The sequence below is a fragment of the Protopterus annectens genome, chromosome 2.part0 (assembly GCF_019279795.1).
Source record: "Protopterus annectens isolate FY-2018-M chromosome 2.part0, PAN1.0, whole genome shotgun sequence".
NCBI classification, from domain to species: Eukaryota; Metazoa; Chordata; order Ceratodontiformes; family Protopteridae; genus Protopterus; species Protopterus annectens.
The window spans coordinates 648,572,253-648,593,151 of NC_056728.1; the positions used below are offsets into that span (position 1 = coordinate 648,572,253).

The window sequence follows — 20,899 nt, forward strand, 5'->3', positions numbered from 1 at the left end:
ACTAAATAAGAAACATAGCAGTCTAGTTAAATCTAACAAGGCCAGTTATGAGGTTAGTACAGCCTCGCAGGCTAAGTACAATCACAAGGCCTTCTTCAGCTAAGTCTGAATACATAGCAGTATGCTGAACTGATGGTGAACAGTAGCACCTACACTGATCAGGGTGACATAGCAAATCTACTGGCTGATAAATTCAGCTCAAACTTCACCCCCCAGTCCCCTTCCCTACTTTCTGCCAGTTGAAATTCCCTCCACCTTACTACCTCCAACTATCAGCAGGGCCAGGTGCTGGCAGCACTCGCTGAAGCCAAGAACACTTCCTCCATGGGTCCCGACAACATCCCCAGCTGCCTCCTGAACAATCCAAAACATGGCTTATCAGGACCACTTTAGGTACTGTTCAACTTCAAACTTGAAACAGGCTATGTTCCAAGTGAATGGAGGACCACAACTGTCATTCCCCTCCACAAGGGTGGACCATCAACTGACTCAGGGAACTACAGACCCATCAGCCTAACAAGCCTAATATGCAAAGCCATGGGACAAATTATTATGGAAATGACAAACACAGACATTGGCACCCTACAGACACTGGACCCATCCTGTTGGGGCTTTGTTAAGGGAAGATCATGCCTACTTAACTGGGTAGACTTCTTTGAGTGGGTCACCAAGGCAAGGGACAAGAGGAAAACAGTCCACACTGTGTATATTGACTTAGCCATTCCATTTGAGACACCCCACTCAGGCATTGTTAACAAGCTGTCTGAGCTAGGCATAAATTCCTACATAACCTGATGGATTGCCGGCTGGCTCACAGACAGGACCCAAGAAGTCAGGATTGGTTTGACCACCTCCACCAGGAGCCCGGTCTCCAGTAGAGTACCACAGGACTTCATGCAGGGCCTGCTTCTGTTTAGCATCTACTTCTCTGAAGTCAAGGGTAATTAATCTTCAAGGCCTTCGGTTACCAAGTTCACACATGACTGTAAATTAGGAGCTATTAAAGATTCCCCCAAAGACACCAGCATCTTGCAAGGGGGTTTAGCACAGACAAATGACCGATGATAAAGCCATGGCCGAAAACTCATTGCCAAAAAAATGCATTATAGTGCCTTTGAGAAAATGTCAAGCCCAGTTAATTGATCCATCAATAAAACACTCATTTGACCAATGCATAGCTGAAATAGTATGGAAATCATACCCAACTTAGAGATAATGGTATGCCATCCAGGTCCAAGGAAGTTATAGTACCACTCTAGTCGGCCCTTAATACAATGCCCCTCTGGCATGTATCTAACCAGACACGTGTAGCAGTTGGAATGTTTACAAAGGTTTCTTATCAGGATTATTCCAGGCATGAATACCCTGTCCTACACTGATCACCTAAAGTTCAGCCCTGATGGATCTGTTTCACATGCGCAAAACAAACAGTACCAGAAATACTAGAGACAGAATTCTGAGCTGTGCTTCTGACATAAACAGAACATGTTGGAGAGACAAGCGTGTCCTGAAGGATCCCCTCACTATGGAATAGGTTCCCCATACATGTAAAACAGAGTTCACCCTTGACGCTATTCAAACGATACATTGACAACTGGGTGGGATATCATAAATTTACCCAAGTTCTGTGCCTCATATGCATTATGGACAGAGGCCATCAATAAGAAAACTATTACCTTAACTAATACCTCCCCTAGAAATCCTTACTTACCTTCCTACTAACATTCCTACACCTCGTACAGACACCCATGATACTTGGGACCCAAATGGTTTAGGGTGTGCAGATAGGCTTGTAAGGGCCCTATTGGCCATTACTATAGTAACAGCCTATGAAGGCATGTGGTCTGAGTAAGGGAGACTCAACATACTATATGAATTAAGAAGCCAAACTACATGGTATCAATTAAAAACATGCAACATGAATTAAGAGCCTACAAAACATGTTATGAATTAAGACCCTGCAAAATATGATACAAATTAGATTAGATATATAAATATCATGTAAAACACTTGCAGTCAGACAGTGTGGTAAGCTGATACCTTTGTCCAGAAAACACAAGGGTAATTAGTTTTCCTAATACCCAGAGGGAGGGAGTTAATTTGGTTTTCTCACTAACAGTGAAGGCTACTTTCCAGTGCTATGTAAAATTAAAGCAGCTGAGAAGAACTATCATCTTTGGTGACGGCTGGACATTGGCAGAAGGAATGGATAGCCCATTGGAAAGAAATGGACAATAAAGCTTTATAGCTTGTGGATTAATGGGGCAAAAAGGAAACTGCTGTTGTTGTGGGTGAGTATTTTGCTTTGGTTAAGAACTTACAATAATGCTGTCTCCAAAGCAGGATCTTCTTCTTCTTCTTTCGGCTTTTTCCCGGTCAGGGGTCGCCACAGCGGATCACCTTGTCCGCACATTGAATGGCAGTGGAGTTTTACGGTGTCGAGTTGCCAGCGCGGCGCCCAACCTTCCACAGAAGGCACACTCACACTCACACGCACACCTAGGGCCAATTTAGAGTGTCCAATCCACCTGCAGCATGTCTTTGGGATGTGGGAGGAAACCGGAGCACCCGGAGGAAACCCACGCGACCACAGGGAGGACATGCAAACTCCGCACAGAAGGCACCCCAGCCGGGGATCGAACCGGAGAACCTCTTGCTGTGAGGCGGCAATGCTAACCACTGCACCACCGTGGCCGCCCTGTCTCCAAAGCAGGATAAATACACATATTTCATTAAGAGAGGTTTGTAACTGAATGTCATTTGGGGGTATGATTAGGACAAGCAGAGATAAAACATATTCCAGGCTGGATACTGATACGTGCTTGCCAACAACCGAATGAACTTCAGGGGGTAACAGCAGAGCAGCTTTGTAGATGGCTTTAGGTTGCATTATTATACACTGCAGACCTACTTGGCATGGTAGTTAAACGACAAGGAACAGTCTAGAAAAAGCCTAAATATTTGATTTTTTTCACTTGTACTTGTGTGATATTTTGCAATAACAGCATTATGTTAAATTATTAGTTATATTATAAAACATCATAAAGATATGCTGACAATAATTCCTTAATCAGCCATATGCTCCCAAAGGAGATAAACTTATGTTGTAGCTAATAATTAAACACAAGATATATAACATTGCATGAGGAATCCACAATATCTTAAAAAAAACCTTGAACAATGACTTAATGTCAGGAAATACTTGCTACAGTTAAAATGGGCTCCATATTGATTCAGTTTGATAATTGTTTACTACATAAAGTTTAATAAAATGCAGACAGTCATAGAAAGCTTTTCTTCTACCAGGTGCTAGTTACAAATCATTTCTAGGTAATTGTCAGGATGTTACACTAAAGCTTTGTCTCATCAAAATGAGAAACAATACTGATAATATTCTTAAGATTCTTGGTGATTTATCTGTGTCCAAAAACCTGATTTCTGGCTACTGGTTCATTCATATTTAATATACTTTTTGCTGTAAAGGATAGTGACGCAGTCTTCGTGTCTGCCATCTTAATGGCCTTACTGTTTTTCTTTCTCTTTCATTTATTAATATTCAGGTGAACAATACAAGAGGGGATGTGTCTCTGGATTGATTTTGAGAAGAGGCAGACACAAATTGTCTTGAAAATGTCCATATAAATTTCAAGTCTATATAACGTTATATATACTATGAAATGCTTTTGAAGAGTTTGAATCAACCACTGCCCAAGTAATTGTGATTTTGAGTTTCTATACAACCATGCTTAGAAAAATGCAAAAAAGTATTTTTAGGTGTTCTAGGCTGCTTCATTATATGAGGGTTATTTGACTTGCTGAAATTTATGGAGACTTGCAAGTGTAACAGTTTCACAATAATGCATAAGCCGTGACCTACAACAACTCAAGAAAAAGCATTTAGAATAAGTAATTCCTCTTAGTGCTCAATCTTATCACACCCATTGTATGCATAAAACATTTCAAAGGAACAGTAATTTTGAATAATATGATGTTACTGCATTGTCTATAATACATTACATTGCATTGTCAACTTAAATGTGCCCAACTTCAGGGAAAGAATGTCTTATTACAGTCTATTTATCTTATGTAAAGTATGTTGCTCAGTCCAACAAATTAGAAATCATTTGCACAGGAGATGACAGTTACATTTCAGAATACATAAATCCGTAAACATGTTTTTGCCGGTAACTCAATGACTACCTGCTAAGAGCGCTGAACTCTTAAAAGACAGGCTTGTCATCAAACTGTCATTCTAGCAAGGTATCCATGGATGTCAAGCGCAGCTGAGAAGCATACAAATAAGGGTTTTCTCTATTTACAGGCAAAAAACATTCATGTGCAGTTCTCTGTTTGTTGGCATCCCCGTAACATCCATGATTAGAAAGAAATCTGGCATATGTCTGCCTCAACTGTCTTTATTCTAATCTGATCGACTAATCATGAATGCATGTATAAAACGCAGCATTCCAAAATAGGATAACAATGCAAATATTAGAAAGTATTCTTTACTAACAAGTATATTTTGGACAGAGTTGAACACTGTAGGAGACTGCAATGACACTTGCTTTCCATTCCTTCTGCAGTAAGTCATTGAACAGTCTGTTGGCTTCTTTTCTAGGAGGTTGCTTTGAGGTGCTTCTTCTACAACAGATGCTGACATTCTCAGTCTGATGCAGTTCAACAGGTACTAGCAAGTGCACAGAGACATGTTGTGTGGCAGTTGATAATTTTCCCAGGATGCATTTAACTGCTGATATCTTACAAACACAAATAAACCACTAAGAATCTCTGACACAGGTCCTTTCCTGAATGTGCCTAGAGTGGTACTAAACTCTAAGCAGGAAGAACAATATCTGATATCTGGCTAGAAGGGAAACAACCTTTTTTGCTAGATAAATTACTAATTAATTCCCTAGCAGGTAAATGTGGGAATCACCTTTTTAGTCCTGACTAAGGGGAATGGCCTACAAATAGGCTCAGTGTGATACGGTTAATACTCTGCAAAAAATGTCTTCCTAAGATTACAGATTAAGACAGGAAGAAGAACTGCAAAACAGTGGTACAAAGAGAGGTAGGGAAGGAAAAGAGGTAGTACTTAAACCACTTCACCTCAGAGAGAAGATAGGTGACCTTAATAGCCTGAGTTTGATCTCCTCGCTAAGGTTAAGGAGGAAGTTGGGTGGGAATGTACACTGTAACAAAATCTTCTGTGTAAACCTTTGTGACATATTGAGAGAACTGGTACAACTGTATTATGTTTGTTATTATGATTGTTCCTACAATATAATTGTTTATGAACAGAAAAAATGCAGCAGATAGCTACCCATTGGGGAGAGGGGTCACAGCGTGTCTTACAAGAATGATAATGATGTGACGTGTACTTCTCCTAGACTGATGGTCCAACTTGTGACATCTGGATGTTACATGGATAGTGGTAAATGTCAATACCTCACAGATTCACTGCGCTGAAACACTCTTAGAATAATGGTGCAGTGTTACCTTTCTGTGCCTCCAAACATTCCATGACTTTGATAAGAAAACACAATGCAAGTAAGCCAACCATTCTCATAGTTTATTTTTATGCTCTGATATTGGACTGCCTTGCTTTCCTGGCAAAAATAGCATCTGTCATAATATGTATTTTCTTATTCTAATTCTTACTTTTGTTTTCTCATTTTTTTTCAAAAAAAGTCAGAGGTGGCACACAAGAAATCAATAAATAACAGCTACCACAGAAGAGGGTTAAATAGCATCAGAACATTGGAACCTTCAGGCTGTGTGCTTGCTTTTCTGGGACATAGGGATTAATTGATGTGCTTTCTTGCACAATGAGCTTTCACGTCTGATATGGAGCCCAGTGTTCCATGCAGAGTTCAACTGATCAACATTTTTTGTGCTCTAAGAATGCCCATAATTTGGGGTCTGATAACCAGAAGAATTTTGTTAAAAGCAATGCTCAAAACAGAAGACTTGATGTTTTTTCCCAAAACAAAATAGACAACGATAGTGAAGAGTCTTTCTGCAGAATTTGACTTTTGTATATTTGTTACTAATAGTTTTTCCAAGAGACATCATAGACCAAAAATCTGTCACAATATGAAACAGTAAAACACAACATTAAATGTAATACAGCAGATCAATACAAGCCACTAAGAAATGTATTACAAAACTTATTGTTTCTCTGGAAGTCAATTGGATAGAAAGGATGAAGAGATGTAACAATTAGTCTGCATGGCAAACAAAATTAAGATGAAACAGGCTAAATTCTCTTTTGACCAGACTATAGACTGATATTCTAAGCAGTGGGAATGGTCTGGCTCTGCTCTAGGGCAGTCTGAAACTCCTAGAAGTCAGCCAAGAAAAGCCGACATCTGCCTGTGGCTAATTCAAGTGGATTATGAATGAAACTGCAGCAGCGATCTTCATGATCTAATAGTACACAGTTCCTGAGTTTCAAAATCACTACATAGCAATCATATGTTACTTTATCACATTCTGAAACATCATTGCATTAAAACATTTGTAATCATCCTTTAGAAAAGATGCACTTATCTCTGGTAATATATCTCTGTACTCAAAGATAGGGAGAAACCTGACAATGGTCACATCTTTTTCTAAATTAAGTTATATGTTGCTGCTTACAGATCATGTTTCATCTTGGGTACATTGAGACCTTATAAAACCATATGCTCTAGGTTATTTTACAGTGCAAGTGTTGCAATTGCCTGCTTAAATATTTTTGCTATGCCAGTTCCTCAATTCCAGCATTATAACTGATTTTTGCACTGAAGCGAAACCATTTTTCTATACAATGTCATATTTGCTGGTAATAATCTAGCTACATAGTTTTTAATTAGAAGTATAAGGTAATGCAAATAATTATGCAATAAAATATCACAGATGTGTTTATTCCATAATGAGGCCTAATAAAGCCATATAGCCTTTTAAAATTATTCATGCTACAGACAAATGATTTTCATATCTTGACACAAATATTTTTCAAAAACGTATTTTTGTTTTCCATTTTCCTTTAGTTAATAACTACAACATCTATATTTACCCCTAATTATACCCAGCAGGTGTACACATACATATGATAAATTAGGCTTTTAAAATTACCTTGGGGTCGTGGATTCCTGTCAGTTCTTCATAAATCTTCTCCCCCACCATAACTGCTGCAAGATTAGCTGTATATGTTGATAAACAAAATAAGCAGAAAATAGCCCAAAGATTCATTAGAAACCTTCCTGTCCAGCATTTTGGAGTTTTAATGGCAGCTGTCCTGCCAAACAATATGGCATAACATACATTTAAGGCAGAGGAGAAGGAAAATACTTTATTCCTGTTACGGCCTTTAGGGGTCATCCCAAAAGGGCTCTTCCATTCATAAAGGGTGAGAAATGCTGCCATAACATGAAGAGCTACAAATATTCCAAGCCACATAGTCCAATGTAGAGGCCACATAAAAGCTCCAATGGGCGCAGCAGTATCCCTTGTCCTAACCAATATCCCAAGACTTGTGGAAAAAAATGGACTCGTAAAGTCAATTACTTGACTTCGTGCTGAATTGATACTGAAAGACGTAACTGCCATATGGGCTGCTCCACTCAGAAGGTCACCAACAAGCCCTGTCCAGCGTCCATTCTTCCAAGCACCATACTTTCCATCTCCAACGATATAAAGGTCAAAGTGAAAGCCAAGGTCTTCGCCTAATTTCTCCAGAAGGTCAATGCAATATCCATAGCAACATTTCTTCATTTCTTTTGGCACTGTGGCATTCCCATTATGGAGGGCTTCAAACAAGTTTTGCAGCTCAGCTGTACTGTTAGTAAGTGGATCCAAGCAGAGCTGTCCTGCTGGGCATTGCCCATCCTCATCTGTGTCACGAGTAAAAACAAATGGATGTTCAACCAGTGTTACTACCCTTAGATGTAAATGAGAGGGCCATCTTCCACCACTTCTATGTCTCTGTAACTGTTCTGGCCATATTCCATAATCCATGACTATCTTTCCTTCATGCCAGCTTCCAAGTCGAGTCCACATAGGATTTCCCAGAGGATCATGTTGTAGATTCCAAATGTAATGATGACTTTCAGATGTAACAACAGAGGTGTCTTGTACTCTAATATGGCCACTGATACCATCAAATGTTGTATTAGCCAAGAACCTATGGAGATTAAGAAAACTTTAGTTTACATAATGTTTAGTTCTTTAAAATTACTAATTTGGTCACAAATGAAACTAAAAAGGGAAACATTTACATATTTAAAATGAGAATATGGCAATAAGTCAAAATGTTCATAAAACTTTGTCTTGCCAACACTGTGTTATATATGCATGTATGTGTATGAGTATGGGCGTGTATACATAATTTTATATATATATATATATATATGTATATATATATATATATATATATATATATATATATATATATATATATATATATATACACACACACACACACACACACACACACACACGTCTGTTCATGTGTATATATGTAAGCTTGTACTATATGTGCATACATTGTGTGTGTGTGTGTGTGTGTGTGCGTGTGTGTGTACATGCATGTTTATGTGTGCATGTGTGTATAAATAAATATATATAGGCAGATAAATTAACAGATATTAACTTTGCAGTTTGTAGCTGCGGTGTTGGTGCTGCGGTAGCATTGTCGCCTCACAGTAAGACGCTGTCCTGTTCGATTCTCAGCTAAAGAGTCTTCTGTGTGGAGACATGCGTGAATGGGCGTACCTTTGTTGAAGGTTGTGCATCAGGGCTGGCAACTCGGCATGTAAAAATCTACTGCCAATCATTAGTGGACTGGAGTTCCGCTGTGGCGACCCCTAACCAGGAAAAGCCAAAAGACACAACAACAACATTAACTTTGCAGTCTGTCAAATGTACAGCTTGCTAATTGGTATCTGAGGATATTTGTAGCTGTTGAAAACACAGTTAATAATCTGTGTCATAGCTGACTCGTGTTTAGTTGACTAAAGTGTTTTTTTGGTGAGTTTTATTTGGTTATTGTTGTATGACTTGTGAAGCTTGTATAAATAAGATTAAAGGGATTTGAAATAAAGTTAGTATATATAAAATTAAGAGGATGTGAAATAAAACTAGTATATATAAAATTAAAGGGATGAGAAATAAAGTCAGTATATATAAAATTAAAGGGATATGGGTGTAAATATCCCACATTTGGGGTGTTTGGGAGGTGAAGTTCTACTTGCAAAACATTTATTTCATATTTTTTTCTGTTGAGTAGACACAATCACTAAAGCACTGTAGTATTGGTAGGTTGCATTAGTTGATTGTCTTATTTTTTTTCTTTTGTGATCATCCATGATGTGATAATTTCAGTAATGTATGTCAACCATAATCTGTGTGTGTGTGTGTGTGTGTGTGTATGTGTGTGTATATATACACCAAAATACATACATACACCACACATGCATATATATATATATATATATATATATATATATATATATATATATATATATATATATATATATATATATATATATATAAAACTATTTCAGGCCATTAATTTGCATCCAGAGCAAGAGCTACCTATGAATAGTCTATCTGTATAATGAATTAGACTTCTGAAAGGAAAAGACTTGATTCATTTCAGCAGCAGTAGCAATCTCTAACTGTTCTACCTGCTGAAATGGAGTAATGTCCAATTCTGTTTCATTTCATTCACGTGATTCTGCTGGGAAGGCAGCTCATATTCATTGTTATAAATACAATCTGACTAGCTGATGTTGTCAGAATAAGGGCAGATTCTACTGATTTGGCTTCAGGTAGAAAAGTTACTGAGGAAGTGTACATTCAGTAGTTTTGAAAAGCAGCTTTATCAACAATAACCCAGTGACACAGCAGCAAAGACTCAAGGCTTATTGTATGTTTCTGCTTTATAACTGATCGAGGTTACCTGCATGAAATTACAGGGATGCACCCTTCCCTTTTATGCACTGACATACAGCACCATATAATGTTCAGTCATAGAGAATTTATGAATAATTCAGCAACAAAATGTAGAAAATGCTTTACCTTCTTCTGGGTTCTGAGGGTGGCCTATTGGTTAACGTGTTTGCCTTACAAACGCAAGGTGTTGGGTTTGAGTCTCACAAGGGATAATTGGCTAGGCTTAAAATGGCTCGCAAGGGCAGTTAGCTTAATACTAACCTACAAATCCTAGGACTGTGTTCATCTATTGCATACAGTCCTCGGGGGGTTGTTAAGAAGCTGCAGATACTTTTATTAAGTTCTGCCATATCTACCCCTTTGAGTGACCAATATTCATATAGAGATCAAGGGAAGAATTAAATGTCATGTAGATGAAATCACTGTCTCCAGTAATAAGTCAAGTGAAATAATGAAATGTTTGCCATTATAACGAAAACAGACATGCTTGTGAAACTTTGTATACTGTTATCACTTTACCCCTTAGTTTCCCAGTTATATAACCCTAGTAATTTATAAGAACCCATCCTGTACATGGATGTCATTGTTCTACCAAGAGGTGCAGCTTATCTCTATAACATTAGCTGTACTAGAAAGAACTATTCAGGTATTTTTTTTTCATTTTCATATATTTAGTAATCAGGTAAGCTCGCTGGTCAGAAGTATCCCTTTTCAGGCTGATCAAGGAGTACTGTCTCTTTAATTGCCTTGCTCAGAGCAACACAGCCATGAACTACAGGAAACATCTCTGTAAGAGAGCATAGCTTTAATTATGTGGTTTTGCTATAGAATCCTTCTTGTAAACTTTCTTAAACCTAAATACATGATTTTTGGTGTCCCTGCTATCCTAAAGAAACTTAGCAAAAATGATACATTTCTGATCCCTCTGCTTAATGCACAAAAAATGTACAAACATACAGACATCTGGGACTCTGTCTGGACTCTTGTCTAACTTACTGTGCACAGCATAATGCTCTGTTCAAGAAACATTTTCACCTACTATGTGGCACACGCTTTATTAGCAAACCAATCTTATAAGAGGCTAGATGTGCTCTAGTTAAAGACATTCTCCCTTATTCCTGAAATGGAATAAGGGGTGTCACTTAATAACCTTGAATACAACTCTAATTCATTTAGGTCACGTAATATTTTACACTGAATGTCTGATGTTTTCCTCTTATTCCACGAGACTGGCATGGTTTCCTGTCACTGATAAGATCATGCTTCTCTTTTAAGTTACCTTATCTACTGTATTTCATTTAAACTCTTGTCAGTAGGAACAAGAATGTATGCTATTTAGTCTTTTCCCATGATAACATGTCAGTTACAAAGCATAAGCTTTTATGGACTGACATCAAGGCTTCATTCCATACATCTCAACTGTCCATATTTTCACAAAATGTCCCAATTTTTGACTCATATTTTTCATGTGTCCCTCATAAAATGTATGGTTTTCTGGCAAATCATTGAGGATTAACACCACTTAATAATGACAAGCATTTGCATTTTAGACTTCAAATCATCCAGAATCTGCATACTAACACAAAACCTTTTATTCAAACAACTTTCTAAGTTTACAGGATTAATATTCAAAATATGTCCCTAGTGTTGTACTTTTGTCCCCGTTTTTTTTTTTTTGGCTTTGACCAGATTTCTCGTGCCAAGAGGTTGAGAGGCAAGATTCATTCATAATTGAATCTGGAAAATGAATTAACCTACCTTTGCCTTACAACTCCATGTTTGATTTACACATACAGTATGTACAACTTACATTAAATAATACTTTGAAGCAATATCAAAATATGAGTATGGCCTTCACTGTCTTCTGCTCCTGGTCATCTCTAATTTCTTCTTTCTCTTTAAACTTGTATTAATCAGCCATTTTGAATCTGTGCCATGATCCTTTCCATGGAATTACTATTCAAACACATGCTAGTCCTGCCAAGCCAGATATATAAACGACTGTTTAACTGTTATGAAATGCCAATGGGGTCAGGCACTTTTAATCACAGACTGTCTCTGCTATCACCAGCTATAGTCCATTTAATGACTGTCATCAAATGAATGAAAAGATAAACCACTAAACCCCTATACACAATGGGTGCCCACAAATAGCAGCTACTTTATTGACTGTGTACATGTCAGAAGCCTGATTGCAATCCAGTCACTAAATAATAATAGCCAGGATAACATATTTCAACTCATTGCTGTCAGACACACAGAGATCAGCATAACAAGATGTAACCACTCCTTTACAGCCACAGATATACCCACAAACATGCCTAATAGTTGAGCAATTTTATTGACTGCATACACTCAGATATCTAACCTTGTTGAATGGAATAAAAAACTGAAATAATGGCCAATGTATTTCAGTTCATTTTCATCAACTGCACATGCAGCGGAGCTCACAGCAATCCCCAATGAGTGCACACATGCACACATACATACATACACACACACACACACACACACACACACACACACACACACACACACACACACACACACACACGCACACAGGGCATACCGCTGCAACATCCCCACTGAAACATACACACACTCACGCATGTGCCCTCCCACACACATATACAAACAAGCATTCACATGTATCTGCTTACAGTGATTTTTCATTCCCTACAGTAACAATGCATGATAATATTAATATGTTTTCTTTAGCTGAAGTTTTGCTTTTTCTTTAAGCATCAGTATATCATACAAACATGTCTGATAGATTTGCACTGTATAGTCAAGTTACCTTTATTCCATCTGCAAATCCTCCACTTATTTATTTAAACAGATACCTGGAGTAAAATAATGTAGGTTGGCTTGCTCTGGAATCATTTATTTCTTAAGTGTACTTGCATAAGAATGTGATATTGCTGTCTCAAAAACTCACACCTGATTCCTTCACAGACAGACAGACACACATACACACACACACACACACACACACACACACACACACACACACACACACACACACACACACACACACACACACTCCCACAATACTAACTCAGTTAAATAGAATACACAGTTAAAAACACACATAGTATCATATAGGCTGGAACTAGCTGTCAACAACTTAACAGGATCACAGTCATCCAGCACACAACTTACTATTTGATTAAAAATGATTAAAAATAATAGTTTCTTTAACCCATATATAAGCCAGCACCATGCTGCATCTGAGTTCATTCAGAAGTACAGCTTTTTTTCACTTTCATTTTAATACTGCATCAGACACCAGTCACATAAGGCAACCTAAAACAATGGGAAATCTGCTTCCTCCCTCACTAAAGTGCTAAACAGCAAGTGTATCTATGTTAAGGCATAATCTGCATATGTTTAAGTGCTGGGCTACTTTGAATACACCAGCAAAGACCAAACAGGAATTAATACAATATCAACGACTCAGCTCAGCTCAGCTTCCAAAAACCAACAGGCAGGGTAGAATTTTTCACAATATTTTATTCTTCTTCTGGTACCACGGCATTCCATAATACCCCTCCCTCTATACAACTCTATCAAAAACTAATCATATTTAATTAGTTAATAAATCAATTATTCAATAAGTGATGCAGTACAACCATTCAACATTAATTCTTAAATTCCCAAAAAGTGTTGGAAAAATCACTTTAAAAGTTTTCTGAGAACCCCAGGAAAACATTCCCATCTTATTTTACAACATGGAATTTCAAAGAGCAAGGTTCCTACTTCCGAAGGAAAGGACCTAATGAGAATGTGGTGGCAGAGGAAAAACTCTTTTTTGTGACTAAATTTTCAATATTCTCTCATGTGATGGAAAATGTTGTTAGAAAATTTTGGTATATGGACATTGGACATCCTTTGTTAAGCACCTTAAAGGAGATGATAAGGACGTGGCTGGTGGTAGTAATAACTACCTTGTACTCTGGGCAGAATGCAGCATAGCTAGTAAACCTGTGTTAGCCTTTCCCAGGTGTGTGTGTGTGTGTGTGTGTGTGTGTGTGTGTGTGTGTGTGTGTGTGCGTGTGTATACATGTATAAATCAATTCTCAAACAGTGTGTATGTCAGCTACTTGGGCAGGGACATGAAGCACTATTTGGACAAAGAGGGTGTTGGAGGTCTTGGCATGGCCACTTAGCTGGGATCTCAACTCTATAGCTGTGTCAATAGGGAGTCTTATTGGGGATCTGGAGAAAGAGGGAGAAACTGGTCCCAGATTGACTGTTGTCTCTGTGTGCTCTTAAGAGAAATTGCACTTGATGCAGATAGCTGCATCTGGAAATAATGTGTGTGTACTTGTCATCCTCCCAATGTATGCCCCTCACTGGTGCTAGTAGTGAGGATTGATTGCTGGGCCAGTGTTGGGGAATCACATTATATTGCTGGCAGTGGTGGGATATAAATATATTAGGATTCAGTGGCGTGGATATTGAATTCCTGTTGCCTGTAAACAGTATTCACTAAAGAAAGTATTTGTACTCTCAATCAGCCACACAGTGAACATTCAGAGTTTCATAACACAATTGTTTTATTTTATTCTTAGCTTAGTTAATCAGGTAGAGCAGGCAAGGACATCAGCAGAGGATATGACAAGCTGACAAGGAGCTAGTTGGCTCAGATGTGCCAAGACAAAGGACTGGGGCATGCCAACCTGACTAAAGCAGAAATGACTGCAGCCTTAGTCCCAGCTGCATCACAAACCAGCAAACAGGAGGACAATCAGCCTGGCTTTGGGAAGGTACAACACTTAGAAAATGGACAGTTCAACCTTTCCACAGAGGACTTAAAAATTCATCTGGAGTTAAAGAGACTTGAAATGGAGGCCAAATGTTTGGAAATAGAATCAGCAGAGAGACTGCAGCAGGAAAAACAAATGGAATTAGAAGCAGCAGAGAGACTGAGAAGTCTGGAAGTTGAAGAGAATGAGAGGCACAGCCAACATGAAAATGAGATGCTAACTCTTCGCCAGGTTCATGGAGGTAATGGGGAAGGGAGTAACCAAACCCCAGAAGCAACAAAGGTCAGTAAATTTCTTCTACAATTTACAGAGGGTGATAATTTTGACAGTTTTATTCATATGTTTGAAAGGGTATGTTAACAGTATAATGTTGACCAAGGGCTCTGGGTATGATTCCTGACCCCCTTTCTCCATGCTAAAGCTGTAACTGCTATTTCTAAATTGTCTGATACTGATTGCTTAAATTATAATACTGTTAAAAATTCTCTGTTAGAGAGTTTTAAGTTAACACTTGAAGCTTATAGAAAAATGTTTTGTGAGGATAAACGCAAGGCAGATGAAAGTATGTGTGAATATATTGCTGAACTAAGCACTTATTTTCATAGGTGGGTGAATGGGTGTCAAGTCACCACTTTTGAAGGGCTGGAAGACCTTTTGGTGAGGGAACAAGCCCTTAGGACTTTGCCTGAGGACATGAGAATCTGGTTAGAAGATAGGGACTGTAACACAGTAGACAAGTTGGGGAAAAAGGGAGACCTATACCTAGCAAGCAGGGCATCACTGCACTGGAAAGGGATACCCAGTGCTGCTCATGGGTCTAAGGGAACCCATGGTGGGCAGCCTAAACCATTCCAAAAGAGTATGCCAGTAGCAGGGAAAGCCACTAGTCCAGGTACACATCCAGGACAGAAGGTTACATTTTTTAAATGCAACCAGTGTGGCCATGTAGCATATAGATGTCCACGGAGGCAAGGCGAGGAACAAAAGGTGGGAGATCCAGTAAGTGGGAATGACACAATGCCAGCAGTGAGTTTTCTGGAGACAACAAGAGTACCAAACTACCACAAGAGGTTATATCCTATCTTAGTAGATGGGAAAGAGGCCACTGCTAAGAGAGACACAGCTTCTGACCTAACCATTGTGAAACGTGTAATGGTTAAAGAGGAGCACTACTTGCTTGGGCAGACTTCTCCAGTCAGAACTAGGAAGGACCCCATTCTAAATACTTTTGGCTAGGGTTCACCTTGACTAAGAGGGTGGAAAAGGAAGCAAGCAAGTAGGTGTGTTTGAGGATATCCCTGCAGATGTCCTGATAGGGAATGATTTTGATAATACAGTACCTTGTGTGCATGCAGTTACATGCAGTCAGGCTTGGAGACAAGCATGTGGGTTTGATAGCCTTGGGTGGGGACCCAGACAGACTGCAGACTTGAAGCCTGGACTGGTGTGGTGGTTACTTCAGAGAGGGAGCTACCCTGTAGCAGTGAAACTGAAGGTGAGCCACAGCTGCTTGTGGGTACTGATGTTCAATTAGACAGAGGGACTGCAAGGACAGTGGTGAGTAATAGTACCCAGGCTGACAGCGAAGCAGCGTTGTCAGACAATACCAAACTACCTGTGGAAGGGGGAGCTGTGGAGGGTTACAAAGAGAGACTTGAGAAAGGCTCAGCTCTCACATCCTACATTACAAGGCCTGAGGGAGGTAGCGAGGGAGAAACCTGATTCTCAAGGGAAGGTTGAATCTGAATACTGGGAAAAGGGTTACTGTATAGACAGTAGACCCCTGAGGTATGGCTAGAGGGTGAGAGAATACAGCAGTTGGTAGTGCCCAGAGCCTAACTTCTGGCACTTCTAGCCATAGCCCATAATATTCCCTTAGCAGGTCATATGAGCATAAAGCATACCAAGAGACATATTATGCAGAACTTTTACTGGCCTGGGATTTTCAGAGATGTAACAGGGTACTGCAGGACCTGTGTCCAGTGCCAAAAGGTAGGCAAGGCATGAGACAAGGTGAAAGTTCCTTTCATGCCTTTGCCTGTGACTGAGGAGACATTTCAGAAGGTAGCTATGGATATTGTAGGGCCTCTGAGTAACCCAAGTCCACAGGGAAGAAGTATATCATAGTGGTAGTAGATTATGCTACCAGATACTCTGAGGTGGTGGTCCTGTCCTCCACTGAGGCAAAAAGGTGGCAAATGCTTTGTTAGAGAAGAAATATTGACTGACAGAGCTTCCAATTTCATGTCAGACCTACTGGCTTGTCTGTGGAAGCAGTGTGGGGTGAAGCACCTAAAGACACCCCCTTACCATCCCCAGACTAATAGTCTGGTTGAGAGGTTAAACTCTACACTAAAAACCATGCTACATGGATTTGCAGACCAGATTAAGAGGGGGTAGGACAAATATTTGGCCCATCTGTTGTTTGCTTACAGAGAGGTGCCCCAGAACTCCACAGGTTTTTCACCCTTTGAGTTGCTGTATGGGCATAGGGTCAAGGGACCTCTAGATTTGATTTGTGATGAGTGGGAGGGTGAGTGTGAACCCCACAAGGAGTCTGTTGTAGCATATGTCCTAAATCTCAGGACAAGGCCCAGGGAACTGATGGGCTTGGCTCAGGAGAACCTGGCAGACACCCAACAGCAGAAAAAGGTCTGGTATGACAGGAATGCTTGAGCTAGAGAGTATGCTTTTGGGCAGCAGGTTATGGTTCTCATCCCTGTCAGACATAACAAGCTGCAGGCAGCCTGGGAGGGACCCTTCAAAGTGGTAAGGAAGATCAGTGATGTTAACTACATGGTAGAACTGCTAGGCAGAAGCCAGGGGCACGAATTGTAGCATGTTAACATGATGAAGACATACCATGATAGAGAGGCCCTTGTGCTGAGTATTTGCAATGGATGGCAGGAGGAGTGTGAGGGGGATCTGGTGACTGATCTCAGTGATGCTCAGACTGACACCTCAGTGGAAGGGGTAGCAATGTCCCAGCAGCTATCCCCTACCCAGGTTCGAGTAATATGAGCAGTGTTACAGGAGTTTGGGGACATGTTCACTAGGAAACCAGGGTGCCCCCACCTGGTGCAACACCATGTGGATGCAGGACCCCAAAGGCCTATTAAGCAGGTCCCTTATAAGGTGTTTGAGAGAATCAAACAGACTCTGAGTGAGGATAAACAGGTAATGTTGGAACTAGGAGTAATCCAGGAGTCCAGCAGTCCCTGGTCCTTCCTAGTGGTGCTGGTACAAAAGAAGGATGGCAGACCAGGTTCTGTGTGGACTACAGGAAATTAAATAGCCACACAGAGTCAGATGCTTACCCCATGCCTAACACAGATGAAGCCATAGAGCAGCTGGGGTGGGCTAAGTATCATACCACTACTGATCTTATCAAGGGTTACAGGCATGTACCCTTGACTCTCAGAGCTAGAGAGAGGTTAGCCTTTATGACTCCTTTCAGAGTTCACAGAGATGCCCTTTGGGATGAAAAATGCCCCAACAACTTTCTAGAGGCTGGTAGAGTGCATCCTAGCAGGCGCAGGAGATTTTGCACCTGCTTACCTGGATGATATTGCCATCTACAGCCATTCCTGACAACAGTACCTTCAGCATGTCAGGGAGGTGCTGAACAGACTATAATGGGCAGGATTGACCATTAAGCCTAGTAAGTTTCAGGTGGGAATGGCAGAGGTCTCCTACCTGGGACATAGAGCGGTGAGTGCTAAAATGAGGCCAGAACCTGCCAAAGTGGGAACCATTCAGGAATGGACTGCCTCTGTTACCAAAAAGCAGGTGGGGGCATTTTTAGGGACAGCAGGGTACTACAAAAGGTTTGTCCCCAGTTATAGTACCATAGCTCCTCTCTTCACAGACCTGACAAGGAAAAACTAGCCAGAAAAAGGCAGTGTGGACCCCAGCTTGTGATCAGGTATTCCAGAAGCTTAAAGGAGCTTTGGGAGGACCCCCTTTGTTAGCCAGTCCAAATTACAGCAAATAATTTGTTGTGCAGGTGGATGCTTCAAACCATGGGGTGGGGCTGTACTCAGCCAGGTTTTCTCAGAGGGAGAAGAGCACCTAGTGAAATATCTCAGCCATAGGCCCCAACCCAGGGAGGAATGCTATGCAGATGTAGACAAGGAATGTCTAGCCATAGTGTGGGTACTGCAAAAACGTCAGCCTTATCTGTATGGAAGGAAATTCACTGTAGTTACAGCCCACAATCCCTTAACATGGCTACATTGAGCCAGCCAGCAAAATGCCAAGTTACTAAGGTGAAGCCTAGGGTTGCAGGCATATAATATGACAATGCAGCACCACAGTGGGGTTAGTAATGCCAACACAGATGGGCTCTCATGACAGATTATGGGGTAGTGTATTTACAGATAGGCTCAACCATCTCAAGCAGTGTTTCTCAAGGGTCACTTGAAAAACTAGCTTGAGTCTTTGGGGGAGGGGAAATGTAACAAAAGGAGATACTGTCAGGACAGCTGTCTGGAATTTTGTAAATAATTTTATGTCATTTGTGAATATCAACATGATTCATATGCTTGTGTTGCAAATGTATTAGAACTGTATGTTATGTGTATATCAAACTGCAGATACAGAAGTGTGTGTTGAACTGGGTTTGTACAGTACTGAGCTTAAAGATGTATCCACAGTGTACCCTACTGGAAAAGAACAGAAATGTACCTGCACTATTGTAATTGTTTAGATGTATATATTGTAACAATGGAAACTGAAACACAGGAGGTTAATTTCAGAAAAAGATAGCTGAAAATGTAAACTACTTTATGACCACGTAATAAAGGGATGTTGTCTTTAATTTTCAGTGTAGTGGCAGACACAATGTCTACAACTAGAATTTTTTTATTGTCTTGGAAGTGTTTATTGTTTTATGATTTCCAGGATCTGCAAGCATCTGAGAAAAAGCATTGGTTTATGCATTTTCACAGGTAGATTCTAAATGCTACTAGCTGCATCAGTGGGGGTTTTCACCTGGAATAGAGTCATATGACAAGAAGTGCTGTCGTTCTGCAAGCCATGCCAGCAGTACTATTTGGGATATTAATTTAAGAACTCACTGAGGGAAAGACTGGGTGTTTTGTATTTTGTCTTTGACCTGACAACATCAGCTGGAAGATACTCACCACCTCTGTCTTGCCTTGCTCTGTAATTATTTAACTAGGTACAGTAATTTCTCGTAGATACAGTCAGGAATATAGTGAAGTATAGCTTAGATTTTTTTTTATTTATTTGAGACTGTCCTGCACTGTTGTTTTAAGTATTTCCTGTGATTTTGAACTCTGATGTAACTGTGATTATATACTGAGTATTTTCTTGTTCTTTTATTTATTATTTTATTTATTTTACATTTGTTTACCGTGGAAGTCCAACTGGACAGAGCTGTTCATTTTCAGCAGAGGCCTGGGGAGAAAAGCTCCAGAAACAATTGCTAACATACAATACATAAGATATTTGCATAAGATATTTACATAAGCATTGTGGTTTACACATACAGTTATAAAATATAGCAGATAACATATAATTGCATAAGATATTTACATAAGCATAGTGGTTTAGACATACAATTAAAAGTATAGCAGGTAGTAACGTGACTGTTTAAACCTCTCATTGTGACTGATATTTGTGCGACATATTTAAGTTCTGAGAGCACTTGCATAATTAATTGGTGACACTGTGGGCCACTCCTAATAGCCCAGCTCTTAGTCAAACTACCATTTGGATTAATAGTAGCAATACACAGTAAGATTGGACACCCTTTGTTAAGGGCCTTAAGGTAACTGATAAGGACGTGGCTGGTGGCAATAATAACTACGTTATAGTCTGGGCAGAAGGGAGTATACCTAGTAAACCTGTGGGAGCCTTTCCCTTGTGTCTGTGTGTGTGTGTGTGTGTGTGTGTGTGTGTGTGTGAGTGTATATGTGTGTCTGTGTATAAATCAAATCTCAACTGACTGGACAGAGAGGGTTGCTGGAGGTCTTGGGTTGGCCACTCAGCTTGGATCTCAACTCTATAGTTCTGTCAGTGAGGTGTCTTACTGGGGATCTGGAGAAAGAGGGAGAAACCAGCCCCAGACTGACTGTGGTCTCTGTGCGCTCTTAAGGGAACTTGCACTTGATGCAGAGAGCTGTATCTAGAAATACTGTGTGTGTACTTGTCATCCTCCCAATGTA

The 20,899-nt window shown here is 39.9% G+C and overlaps 1 protein-coding gene across 1 annotated transcript in view; it reads right to left on the reverse strand.

Annotated features, from left to right (window-relative positions):
* Positions 1–6,990: 6,990 nt before the first annotated feature.
* Positions 6,991–20,899, reverse strand: part of GRIN3A (glutamate ionotropic receptor NMDA type subunit 3A) — an 825,751-nt gene continuing 811,842 nt past the window's right edge. The window contains exon 3 of the mRNA XM_044061007.1: positions 6,991–8,167. Within this exon, the coding sequence (XP_043916942.1) occupies positions 7,102–8,167 (1,066 nt within the window). The 3' untranslated portion in view covers positions 6,991–7,101. The remainder of the gene's footprint in view (positions 8,168–20,899) is intronic.